This window comes from Choloepus didactylus, chromosome 12, assembly GCF_015220235.1.
Source record: "Choloepus didactylus isolate mChoDid1 chromosome 12, mChoDid1.pri, whole genome shotgun sequence".
In the NCBI taxonomy this organism is placed as follows: domain Eukaryota; kingdom Metazoa; phylum Chordata; class Mammalia; order Pilosa; family Megalonychidae; genus Choloepus; species Choloepus didactylus.
In genome coordinates, this window is record NC_051318.1 from 100,671,149 (window position 1) to 100,685,041 (window position 13,893).

Consider the following 13,893-nt stretch of genomic DNA (forward strand, 5'->3'; position numbering starts at 1 on the left):
GTGGGACCTGACTCCCAGGGGTGTAAATCTCCCTGGCAACGCAGGATATGACTCCTGGGGATGAATCTGGACCTGGCATCATGGAACTGAGAACATCTTCTTGACCAAAAGGGGGATGCGAAATGAAACAAGATAAAGCTTCAGTGGCTGAGAGATTTCAAATGGAGTCGAGAGGTCACTCTGGTGGACAGTCTTATGCACTATATAGATAACCCTTTTTAGGTTTCAATGTATTGGAATAGCTAGAAGTAAATGCCTGAAACTACCAAACTCCAACCCAGTAGCCTTGACTCTTGAAGACGACTGTATAACAATGTAGCTTACAAGGGGTGACAGTGTGATTGTGAAAACCTTGTGGATCACACTCCCTTTATCCAGTATATGGATGGATGAGTAGAAAAATGGGGACAAAACCTAAATGAAAAATAGGGTGGGATGGGGAGGTGATCTGGGTGGGTTTTTTTTTTTTTTTTTAATTCTGATTCTGATTCTTTCTGGTATAAGGAAAATGTTCAAAAATAGATTTGGGTGATGAATGCACAACTGTAAGATGGTACTGTGAACAGTTGATTGTACACCATGGATGACTGCATGGTATGTGAATACTTCTCAATAAAACTGAATTAAAAAAAAAAGGCTTTGGGATCAGGCTGACGTGGGCACTCCTAGAGCCTCCAACAAAGTAGAGAAGGCAATTAGGGAAACATCTAAGGACAAAAGGAGAGGTGCAGGTGCCATCTTGTTACTTGCTTGTCCAGCTCTACCTAGAAAGTCCCAAGCATGTCACCTATTTTCATTCTGTAAGAAAATGGGTATCCACCATCCAGAAATCCATTATAATGGCTAATCCAAAAATAAGAGTCCAGGGGAATGGGAAGGTGAAATAGCTAAGGAAATCCAATGGAGAAAATATCAGATGACAATCCAAATTTCTCAGCATTATGAAGAGGCATTTACAACCTGTCTTCATGCAAGTTTCACACATTGTTCAAGGTACTATATAAGCTTAAATTAAGAAAAGAAAAAAAAAACACAGCCTGATTCCAAATAAGTCCAAATTCCCCCAAACTTGCTGAAATCATAAAAAATACAGGCATTTTTTTGCCCGTGGATGAATGAAAACAGCCCATAATTATAAAGCTGTGAAATGTGTTGTTTTTCAAAGACACATTGATGCAGCCTTTGAGATAGGGGAGAAGAGAAAAATGACTACAGGAAAAGTTGAGTCTGCTGCAGAATGACCCGGTAGTCAGTGCTAGCAGGTGCGGTCATCATGATCAGTTGAGTGATCACTAGATGATCGTTTTTAACACAACACCTGACCAAAGTGTGCTGATCACTTTAGTCATTAATAGTGTCCTTTTCCTTTCTTTCTCTTGAATTTAACTATTTTCTAAAAGACATAAGTCTTGGGGGAATTTCTGCAGGAGTCAAATCCTTAACACAGAAAGAGAAAACAGTTTAAGTGACAAAACACATGACTTGTATGTCTTCATTCATCAAGTGCTGATTGAGCCCCTACTCAGTGCCAGGTATTGCTGCCTTCCTGGAGCTTAAATCCCAGGGAGGAAAGAGAGGTGTGTTCATTTCCCATGGCCACCACAACACATTCTCTAAACCAGGTGGCTTAACACAACAGAAATTTATTCTCTCCCAGTCCTGGAGACCAGAAGACTAAAATCAAGGTCAAAGTTGGCAGGACCATGCTCCATCTGAAGACGTTGTGGGAGAATCCATTCTGTGCCTCTTCCAGCTTCTGGTGGCTGTTGGCATGCCTTGGGGTTCCTTGGCTTGTGGCCACATCATTCGCTCTGTGGTCACATTGCCTCCTGCTCTTCTGCCTGTTTCCCTTTGCCTCTTTCTGATAATGGTATTTGTGATGGTGTTTAGGGCCCATCCAGATAATCCAGGATAATCTCCTAATTTCAAGAACCTTAATCACATCTGCAGTCACTCTTTTCCCTACAAGGTAATAGTCACAGGTTCTGGGGATTAGGACATGGGCATATCTTTATGGGACCACCATTCAACCCATTACAACAGGGAATAAATAAGTAAATGTATTCAGGACATTACAATAGCTGTAGAGAAAACAAAACAGGCAGGGTAGCAGGAGGAGGACAGTGATGCTATTTCCAACAAGGGGGTTAGAGAGGGACTCTTTAATGAGGAGACTTACGTGAGGCAAAGGAGGGAATCACGGAGATCTGAATGTCTTTCAGGCAGAGGCAAGAGTGAGTGCGAAGTCCTAAGATACATTGCTGTGTTTGAAGAGGTGAGGGTGGCAAACAGGCCAGAGTCATCAGAACAGAAGTGTGGTAGGACATCGGTCAGAGAGCAGCTAGGGGCCAGATTCTGCAAGTCTTATAGAGCAAGGGAAGAATTTGGATTTTATTCTAAAAAAGGAAGACATTGATGGGTTTAAAGCAGAGAAGCAACAGGCTCTGGCTTGTGCATTAAGAGAATCACTGTGACTGATGTGTATAGAAGAGATAATAGGGAGCAGGGAGTGAAGCAACATGACCATTTAGAAAGATGCTACAATATTCTAGGCATAAGGTCTTAGAGGCAAGGATGTGGGTAGTGGCTATGGAAGTGGTGAGAAGTGATCAGATCTAAGATATGTTTGGAAGGTAGAGCCTACAGGATTTGGTAACTGAGAGAATATAGGAGGTGAGAGTAATAGAGGAATCAAGGATGACACCAACATTTTATTGCCTGTGTAACCAGAAGGATAAGGTCACCATCTACTGAGATTTGGAAGATGAGAGAGAAGAAGGTTTGAGGATCAAGAATTCCATTTTGGATGTTATATTTGAGATGCCTTTTAGAAATCCAAGTGGAGATGTTCTATAGCCAGCTGGCTACAGGAAATGAGTTCAGGGTGAAAGATGGGCATCATCAGTGAATAGCTGATATTTGAAATCACCAAGGAGTAAGTGTAGATAGACAAGAGAACCAAAGACTGAAGCTCTCCAAAGTAAAGATGTCAGGGAGAGGTAGGTGAACCAGAAAAGAGGTCTGCAAAGAAAACCAGTGAAGAAGTAAAAGCAGTAAAGAATGCTGATGTGGAAACCAAAATAAGAAAATGATTCCACGAGGGTCTAAACAATTGCGTGAAAATCTGCTGACAGATTGATACTTACATTGAATTTATCAGTGGGGCAGTCAACAAGGGTGTTGACAATAGTATTTGGTTGAAGTAGTGAGTTCAAAAAGCAACTGGAGGAAAAAAATGGTAGACAACTGATTTAGACAATTATTGCAATGAATTTTGCTGTTAAAGGGAGCAGAGAAATCAGGTAGTATCTAGAAGAATTTTTTGTAAAGATTAGAGATATTCTGACATAATATGCTGATGGAAATGATCCAGTTGAGAGGCAAAAATTAATGAGGCAGGCAAGGGAATGGATGCAAGAAGGAAGTCTGTGAGGAAGCAAGAGAGGAATGGGTTCACTGCATGAGTGGCCGTCCAGCCTCGAGTGGGAGCAGGGCAAGTCTACCTTGTAATAGAAGGGGACTCACAGTAGATGGCAAAGATGCAGTTTGGTAGATGTGCTAGGGGTAGGATGACCATGCCCTTCTGATGGATTTTATTTTCCCTGTGCAATCAGAAGCAAGGTCATAGCTGCAAATAAGGATGGAGAAGAATAAACTTTGCAAAACTATAGAACGGTTGCCTTGGTGAGTGAATCATTGAGGATAGCACTGAATTGTCCAGCGAATTTTCTAGGACAGTGCTATCCAATAGAAATGTAACTCAAGCCACATAAGTCATTTTAAATACTCTAATAGTTAAATTTAAAAAAGTCAAAGGAAACAGGCAAAACTAATTTTAAAACTATATTTTACTGAGCCTGATGTGTCCTAAATATCATTTCAACATGTAATCATTATTAAAAATTATTGATATGTTACATTCTTTTAAGTGCTAACTGTTGAAAAGCCAGTGTCTATTTTATACTTTCAGTGCATTTCATTTCGGACTTTGACCTTTCAAGTGCTCAACAGAGGCTGCCATTTTGGACAGTGCAGATCTAGGAAATGAAGTTGGACTAATGGACAACACCAAGACATGAATGTGAGATTGACATGGTTGTGTGTTCTTCTCCAGCCACATTCAGAACTCACGTGCAGATGCGTAGCAGCCGGTGAGTTGGTCTTGACTGGGAATGGAGGTTTACCAGCAGCATTCAACCAAAGGAAAAAGAGAGAAGGGAATTGGTGGTATATACAGATTATATAAATTGGCTGTAGAATGTAAGTCACAGAAGTAAGGATTGATGGAGCAGGGAGGGGAGTGAAAAGGTGGTAGGGTCAGTGGTTCTAGGAGGATCAAAGAGCTTTTAGAATCATAGATGTCATGCAATAGAGAAAAATGTCCAGAATGATCCCTGCCATCTGCAAGCTGATCTTGATGGTAGTTACACAAATAGCCACAAGCTAAGATGGTAAGTGATAAATGCCAGATCAGTCACAAAAAGTGCCCTATGTGAGTTCAAAGGGGGAAGAGCTCACTTCCTGCTGGGATGGTGCAGAAGAGCTCAAGAAGTAGGTGGCGTGTAAATTGGGCTTTGAAGATGAGTAGGATTTTAATCAGTCTGTGGGAAACACTTTTCAAAGTGAGGAACATGCACAAGCACAGATGGAAAAACAAAAATATTCACTAGTTCTTAGGGTAAGAGTAAAAAAAAAACAATTTTTATTATAAGAACTATTAATTACAATGGAGAAGGCAATCTATAAATAATGGTAGAGCTTTACAGAAGGATTTGGGATAAGTTCCCTGGGGAAGAAAGGTCTCATGAAATAAAGTAATAGCAGATCATGTTTCCTAGGTGTGAGAAGACTAAATGCCAAGCATTGTTCCCTCCTTTCTGCCTCACCCCATGTACACACAGCTTTCATTTCTTCTCTCTTTCATTTAGGATTCAGTCTCATAAACTGAATTCTTTTCTATGGAAAGACTCAGTTACATTGTAAGAGAAGCAACACATTTCTATTTCATCCTTCGATTCTGGAAGAAAATATTTAGAACAGTAGAATTAAGTAATAAACAATTTCTCTTCATTTTCAGAGCAGAAAGCATATCTGGGATTTAAAAGGCTTTGATTTGTCTTAACACTTGTTTTCTAATAGTAGATATTCTCTTACCACACAGACTCAGTTGGAAACCGTTTTAAATAGCAAGCTCTATGTATACAATTATACTTTTTTTTTTTTCTAAATCTGGTGTCATTTCTTTTAAAAGGGAAAAGCAGTTACTTCAATTTATTTTTGTTCTTAACAGTCATCACTGAATAAAAGGGAGTTTAGTTTCTCAAAAATACATGCAGATCAGTGTAACAAAAAAAAAATATTGAAAACCACCCTCTCTTTTCCCAGCTAGAAAAGTTCAGGGAAATTCTTTTTCATTCTCACAGGAATTTCATATTTCGATTGCAATACTTAGAAACAGCAAGAAGAATGAAATGTTTCTCATCAGACTTTTATAATACTGTATTTTCATTTACATATCATATATCCTTGGTACTCCATATCTCCTTACCATTTTATATTTAGAAATCAGTATACGAAAGCACAAAGTTTAGAAACAACCCTTCTCCTTCCTACCTAATAGTAAGTCATATTGCTAGGAATGGAACTTGTAATTATTGACACATGATCCCAAAAGATCTAAAGATCATTCTCATCACGTAAAATGAAAATAGTCAATAAGTAGAACATATCAACTATCAAATATCCCATTTATTCAAGATGATTTTAAGAACAATAGAGCTTTAATCATATAAATAACCATATTAAACCTTATAGGCTTACATTAATATGAATATAGATTAAGGTATCATCCCATCAAAACTAATACCTAACATGAATTAACATATACACATATAATCCAATTGGTTCCACAAAGTGGAATATATTTCCATCAAAAAGTCAGCAAATGGTGTCAACATTTTTAAAAATGTAAACTGATGCTTTAAAAAATTTCACAAACATGCTATAATTTTGGTGGGTATGGATGCCCCCAGTTAGAGAGCTCCCTGTGCTCTCACGTCTTTCCACACTGCTCATAAAAACATCCACTGTCTGCAGAGTTAATTAGGAAAGTAAGGTACACAGTTCTCCTGGCAGTTGTGCTGTGTCTTTAACATTCAGATGTCTGGGAGATTCTGTAAGATCTGTCTCAAAGAAGCACAGGCCACCATGTGTACATCTGAGGAGAGATTGGCAAGTGACTGGATCAGCTTCTTGACTATTGTCTTCAAACACTGGTGAGCGGCATTCAAGTCTCTGTCGAATTGTTGGCCTTCAATCTGTAGAGCTAAATGACTGCAGATGTTTCTAAACTCAACACTGTCCTGAAATGAACAGCAAACACAAACAAGGAATCAGATAGGCGATAGGGGAGATGTGACGTGTTTTGCTTACCCAGTTTCCATTTCCTTCTCTGCTGGTAAGAGCACCCTGATTCTTCTCTCAGGGAACTACTGTCCTCCATTCTCAACCTATGTCATTTGACCAAGGGCAAACACAGTCCACAGCTCCAGGGACAGGGACCAACCAGCAAGCCCCTCAGCCACACTGATTGGTCAAGTACCAACAGTTGACCTAACACAAGCCAATAAGCTTCTATCCCACGGTATCTACTAGAACTATTGGGGAAAAGATGTTCTCTTTAACTAGGGTTGTTGGAAAATATTTTCCCCCTCCTCCCCTTTGAAGGGAGAGTCTGAAAGAGAATTAAGCCAACACAGAGGAAAGTAGAACCAAGAGATGAAAGGACACTGACTAATTACATTTTTCCAGCATATGAATCTAGATATACTTGATCAGGAAAACCCAGGATTTTTCAGCCACATGAGTCAATAAACACCCACTTTTCCATGAACCAGTTTGAATTGAGTTTGTTTTCCTTGTTCCCCAAAGAATTGCAACTAATGACACAAGTAACCTCGGGACAGAGGTTATAACATATTCGCTGAAGTCAAGATTTCAGTGCAGGATTTGTTATTTAATGAAAACGCTCTCAAGAAATTCCCAATGAAAATTCAGAGCATTCCCAGACAGTTTAAAAGAATGAAATAATTCAATGGATTTATTTCTATTGAGGTAAAATTCACATAACATCAAATGCATCATTTTAACCATTTTAAAGTATTCAGTGGCTTTTAATACTTTCATAACATTGTATAATCATCACCACTATCTAATTCTAGAATGTTCTCATCACCACAAAAAGAAACCCATACCCATTAAGCAGTAACTCCTCATCCCCCATCACTGCCACCTCCCCTCCAGTCCCTGGCAGCCTCTAGATGCCTTATGTCTCTATGAATTTGCCTATTCTGGATATTTCATATAAATGGAGCCATATGGTAGCGGTCTTTTGTGTAAGGAATATTTCACTTAGCACAATGTTTGCAAGGTTCTTGCATATTGTAGCATATGTTAGTACTTTATTCCTTTCTATAGTTGAATAATATTCCACGGTATGGATTTACCACATTTTTTTGATCCAATCATCAGCTGATAGACATTTGAGTAGTTTCCACTTTGGGGTTATTGTGCATAAAACTGCAATGAACATTCATGTGAAAGTTACGGTTTGAACATATGTTTTCAATTCTGTTGGAGTACCTAGGAGAGGATTTGCTGGGTTATATGGCAACTCTATGTTTAACAATTTGAGGAACTGCCAGACTGTCTTCCACAGTGACTACCCCAACCATTTTACATTTCCACCAGCAACGTGTAACGGATCCAATTTCTCCACATCCTTGTCAACACTTGTAATATTTCCTTGTGTATGTGTGTTTTTAATTATAGCTATCCTAGTGGATGTGAAGTGGCATTTCATTGTGGTTTGGATTTGCAATCCCCTAATGACTAATGATATATAGCATCTTTTCACGTGTTTGTTTGTTGATCATTTTATATCTTCTTTGGAGAAACGTCTATTCAAGTCCTTTGCCCATTTTTTAATTGGGTTGTTTGCCTTTATGTCAATAGATTTTTAAGCCCTGAATGTTTCACAGTCTAAAATCCACTGGATGTAAACAGTGCATTGAAATTATTCCATATTAGAGATAATGTTGAATATACGATCTCTGTTAAATATGTAGAAATGATTTCTCTAGGACCTCTGGTTCTAGCAACATTGTACACTCAATAACTTGAAAATCCCTTGCTACTGAATTCCTAGAAAATTTATATAATAAAACACAACAAACATCCTTTCTGAGATTTCAAGAAAGTAAGTAAGATTTCCAATGATCAGAAATAAAGGAGAAGCAAATTACTTTAGCTGCCCACCAACACCCATCAAGAAAAGAAAATTGGTTTCTCTGGAGCTGGGTTTGGAGTGGAGTATTAAGTTGCCCCTGTGAATACGTACCACAAAGTAGTTTAGGTATGGAGTTTCCTTCCACACCATATACATGTTCTGTGAACACTCATGCTCAGAAACTAACTTAAAAATTGGAACTTGGCTGGAACTATCCATGGGCACATGGAAAAAGGAAACTAAACTATTTCAGGGCACCATGTCTTCAACCCAAATCCCACAGTATACCTATAAAGCTCTGCTGAAGATGAACTCAAAATCTGAAATTTAAAATACAATCTATGGTGATATAGCTAATCCACTGCAGAGCAGGATCAGCCTCCAAAATTTCAAAGAGAAATTCAGATACAAATAATAGTATAAAACAGTTATGTTCAAAATGATTAAAGATATAAAAGAAGGAATTGAAAAATATTTTAAGAAAAAAATAGATATTTGAAAAAAATACCACTTCTAGAAATAACTATTGTGATAAATTAAAAACTTTGAAGTGAGAATTAGTAAACTAGATGGCAAATATGAGATTACTCAGAATGCAAAATAAAATCTACAGACATGGGAAATATGAATGAGAGGTTAAGCAACACGGATGACGGAATGATAAAGTCCAGCAAATACATTTCCAGGAGAGACAAAAGAGGAAATTGGGGACGGGGAACATTTAACAATAATGATGAATGCGAAATTTCCAGAATTGATCAAAAACATGAATCCTTAGATTCAGGAAGTAAACTAAGTCTTGAGCAGAATAAATTAAAGGAGACACAAATCTAGATGTGGTGAAGAAAATTTCACTTAAAAGCAACCAGAGAGAAAAACATATAGCTTGCAAAGGATAACAAGACGGCAGATTGCTCAATCACAACTGAAGGTAGAAAAAAATGGAATAATATCCTCAAATCACTAATAACCTAGATTTTTTTTAATCTAAAGAAAGTATCACTCAAAAAAAAGGAAACAAAATATGCTTTCATTTAAAAGGGCAGACGGATTTCACCACTAATAGACTTTAACTGTTAGAACTTTCTAAAGATGTCATTCAAAAGAGGAAATTAAACTCATGAGATGCATGAGACAACAGTAAACAAAAACATGGGTGTAAACCTAAGTAATTGATTGTTTAAAACAAAAATCGTAACCACTAACTTGGGGTTTACAAAAGCCGGATGGTTCTAAAATGCTGACCAGTAGTTCCACGTAAAAGGGGACAGCATTCTAAGGTCTTGTATTTTTCAAAAGAAGGGTGGCAGAGAGGAGGGGCAATATACCAAAGCTAAATGCCATAAGAGGGAGACAGACATAAGGGAGGGGTATGGGACTCTTGGCATTGGTGATGTTGTCTGACTCTTTTATTCTACTTTAGTTTAATTCTATCTTTCCTTTCCTTGTATTTTACCTGTCATTTTTTTCTTTCTTTCTTTTTCTTTTTCTTTTGTCTACCTTCTTTGACTCTTCCTCCTTTTTCGTGGAAGAAATGGAGATGTCTTTATATGGATAGTGATGATGGTGGTGAATACATAAATATGTAGCTATACAGGGAACTATTGATTGTTTACTTAGGATGGAAAATACTGTGTGTGAACAAATCCATCTTTAAAAAAATATGGGTTGATGAAGAAACCTTGAGAGCACTACATTGAGTGAAATAAGTCAGACACATAAGGACAAATATTGGATGGTCTCACTGATATGAACTGATTACAATACGTAAACACAGATATAAAATATAAGTTAACAGTATATAGAATGAGGCTAAAGATTGGGGAGCAGTAGCTTATGAGCAGAATGTTCAACTAGGTTGAACCTCAGTGTTTGGAAGTAGACAGAGGTGATGGTAGCACACTATTGCAAGAATAACTAACAGTGCTGGATGGTGTGGGAATGTTGTGGAAAGGGGAACCTTAGAGTCACATATGGCATCGGAAGGAAAGCTGGATGCTAAAAGATGATAATGTATAAAACGGTGAATCTCGTGGTGGACAATGTCTGTGATTAACTGTTCAAATATTAGAAATCTTTCATGAACTACAACAAATGCATGACACTATAACTAGAAGCTAATAATAGAGGGATATATAGGGAAAAATATATACCTATTACAAACTATGTACTACAATTAACAGTATTTTAACATTCTTTCAACAGTAACAAATGTACCATACCAATACTATGAGTCAGTAATGGAAGGGAGGTGGTTAGGGGTAGGGGAGGAATTGAGTTTTCTTTTTTGTCTTTATTTCTTTTCTGGAGTAATGAAAATGTTCCAAAAATTGGAAAAAACATTAACTGTGGTGATGGATGCACAGCCATATGGTGGTCTTGTCGGCAACTGTACACTATGGATAACTGTATGGTATGTAAACAATCTCAATAAAATTACATATATATATATATAAAGAAGGGTGGCTAAGCTGATAAATGTTCGGCTTGATAAGGATGCATATGAGAAATGTGAGGGTTATCATTGAAAGTGGAGAAATAAGACATAAAACTTCAAATCCAGTAGAGGGAAAAGGTGTATTAAAACTTCACTGATCCTAAACTTTGCAGATCCTATCTATGAAAGGTAGAAGTGGAGAAATAATGACACTAACATAAAGCAAGGTAAATAGAAAGCACCAAATAAGATGGCAGAAATAAATCTAAATATATCAGAAAGTATGATAAATTCCAATAGATAAATTTACCTTTTAAAAGATAGTGTTTGCCAAACTGGTCTTTTAAATATCTAGCTATGTAGAGCTCAGAAGCTATGAATGTCAGTATTACCCCACACAGCAAGTGTTAAAAAAGCTGAAAAAGAGTTCAGACTTCAATTAGAGATATCAATGAAGTGGATCTGGTTAGGACTAAGGCAAATCAGGCCAAAGGGTAAAGGCAATTATTAACTGTGTTTTAAAACTTCAACTTCTGTGTGAGGCCAAGGGAAGAGATGTTTACTTGCTGCAGATCTGTATTTTCTGGAGCACACTAAACAATTTAACCTGTATGGTAAGTTTACTCAAACACTGTAATTACATGGAACTTTGAGTAGGAAGTGAGATCTGGTAGTTTGTACAGATTACTGTGAAATCCCAAAACATCCCAAAGTAATTTGGGCAGAGAATAAAAATGTGTTTGCAGGACTCCCCTGAGGAACTGGGAAAAATACAGAAATGTTGGATGTCCCCACCTGGGTTATTGCTGATATTCTCACAACACTGAGAACTGACAATTTGTTATGCTGGGCCCTCTATGTTGGCCCAGCTTTTTATTGCAAAGGAGAGGGTAAGCCTTCTTATAACTGTGCCAAAGAGTGTCCCCCAGAGAACCTCTTTGTTGCTCAGATGTGGACACTCTCTCTCTCTCTCTAAGCCCACTTGGCAGGTAAACTCACTGCCCTCCCCTCTACGTGGGACGTGACTCCCATGGGTGTGAATCCCCAGGAAACGTGGGACATGCCTCCTGGGGATGAGCCTGGAGCTGGCATCGTGGGATTGAGAAAATCTTCTTGACCGAAAGGGGGAAGAGAAACGAAACAAAATAAAATTCCAGTGGCTGAGAGATTTCAAATGGAGTCAAGAGGTCACTCTGGAGGGCATTCTTATGCACTAAGTATATATCCCTTTTTAGTTTTTAGTGTATTGGAATGGCTGAAGGAAATACCTGAAACTGGTGAACTGCAACCCAGTAACCTTCATTCTTGAAGATGACTGCATAACTATGTAGCATACATGGTGTGTCTGTGTGATTGTGAAAACCTTGTGGCTCACACTCTCTTTATCCAGTGTATGGACAGATGAGTAGAAAAATGGGGACAAAAATTAAATGAAAGATAGGGTGGGATGGGGAGATGGAATGCTTTAGGTGTTCTTTTTCACTTTTATTTTTTTCTAATTTTTTTTGGAGTAAAGAAAATGTTTAAAAATTCATTGTGGTTCCCAAAGTAATTTGGGCAGAGACTAAAAATATGTTTACAGGGCCCCCCCGAGGATCTGGGGGAAAGTGTGGAAGTGTTGGACTTCCTCACCTGGACTGGTGTTGATGTTCTCACAAACATTAGGACTGGTGGTTTGACGTCCTGAGCCTTCTACCATGGGACTTGCCCCTATGAAGCTCGTTACTGCAAAGGAGAGGCTAAACCTGCTTATAACTGTGTCTAAGAGTCTCCCCTTCAGTGCATCTTTGTTGCTCAGATGTGGCCCTCTCTCTCTCTCTCTAACTAAGCCACCTTGGCAGGTGAACTCACTGCCCTCCCCCCTACGTGGGACCTGACTCCCAGGGGTGTAAATCTCCCTGGCAATGCAGGATATGACTCTCGGGGATGAATCTGGACCCAGCATCATGGGATTGAGAATATCTTCTTGACCAAAAGGGGGATGCAAAATGAGACAAAATGGTTTCAGTGGCTGAGATACTTCAAATGGAATCAAGAGGTCACTCTGGTGGACATTCTTATGCACTATATAGATAACACCTCTTAGGTTTTAATGTATTGGAACAGCTAGAAGGAAATACCTGAAACTATCAAACACCAACCCAGTAGTAGTCTGGACTCCTGAAGATGATTGTATAACAATGTAGATTACAAGGGGTGACAGTGTGATTGTGAAAACCTTATGGATCACACTCCCTTTATCCAGTGTATGGATGGATGAGTAGAAAAATGGGGACAAAAACTAAATGAAAAATAGGGTGGGATGGAGGGGATGATTTGGGTTTTCTTTTTTACTTTTATTTTTAATTTTTATTCCAATTCTTTCTGATGTAAGGAAAATGATCAAAAATAGATTGTGATGATGAATGCATAACTATATGATTGTACTGTGAACAGTTGATTGTACAACATGGATGATTGTATAGTATGTGAATATATTTCAATAAAACTGAGTGCAATTAGAAATAATTCATTGTGGTGATGAATGTACAACTATATGTTTGTACTGTGAACAACTGATTGTACACCATGGATGACTGTATGGTGTGTGAATATATTTCAATTAAACTGAATTTTTAAAAAATCTAGCTATGTGCTGTTTACAAGCAACATTCAAAATAAAAAAACCAAAAAGTTTGAAAGTAAACAGATAGTAAATAAATACCAGGCAAAGGAAAGCCAAAATAAAGCTATAAAAATCATTATTAGGGATAAAATAAACTACAATAAATAAAAGGAACTATTCCCAACAAAGAACAATTTTGTACTTGTATGTGCCTAATATAACTTCAAAATAAATTCAATCTATAGAGGCTGATTTTAACCCAGCCTTTACAGAAACTGATAGATCAGGCAATAAAACAACCAACATGGACAGAGGAGATTGTAAAACACTAATCATAAGCTTGGTCAAATGGAGTTATACAACTATACATTTGTATCAAACACATATGGCATATTTATGAAGTAAAACCATGCAAGAAAATGAGAAATCAATAACATAAAGGTAACCTTTCCAAAACATGTGTAACTGAAAAATCCTTCTCAGTAATTCACAGTTCACTGAAAAAGTAATCAAAATTTTAAAATTCTTTATATGAAGCAATTATAGAAATACTGTATAATGAAT

General features: G+C 37.7%; 1 protein-coding gene across 1 annotated transcript in view; it reads right to left on the reverse strand.

Annotated features, from left to right (window-relative positions):
• Window positions 1–4,720: 4,720 nt before the first annotated feature.
• DLEU7 (deleted in lymphocytic leukemia 7) overlaps window positions 4,721–13,893 on the reverse strand; it is a 28,767-nt gene continuing 19,594 nt past the window's right edge. Inside the window, exon 3 of the mRNA XM_037799938.1 lies at window positions 4,721–6,362. Within this exon, the coding sequence (XP_037655866.1) occupies window positions 6,156–6,362 (207 nt within the window). The 3' untranslated portion in view covers window positions 4,721–6,155. The remainder of the gene's footprint in view (window positions 6,363–13,893) is intronic.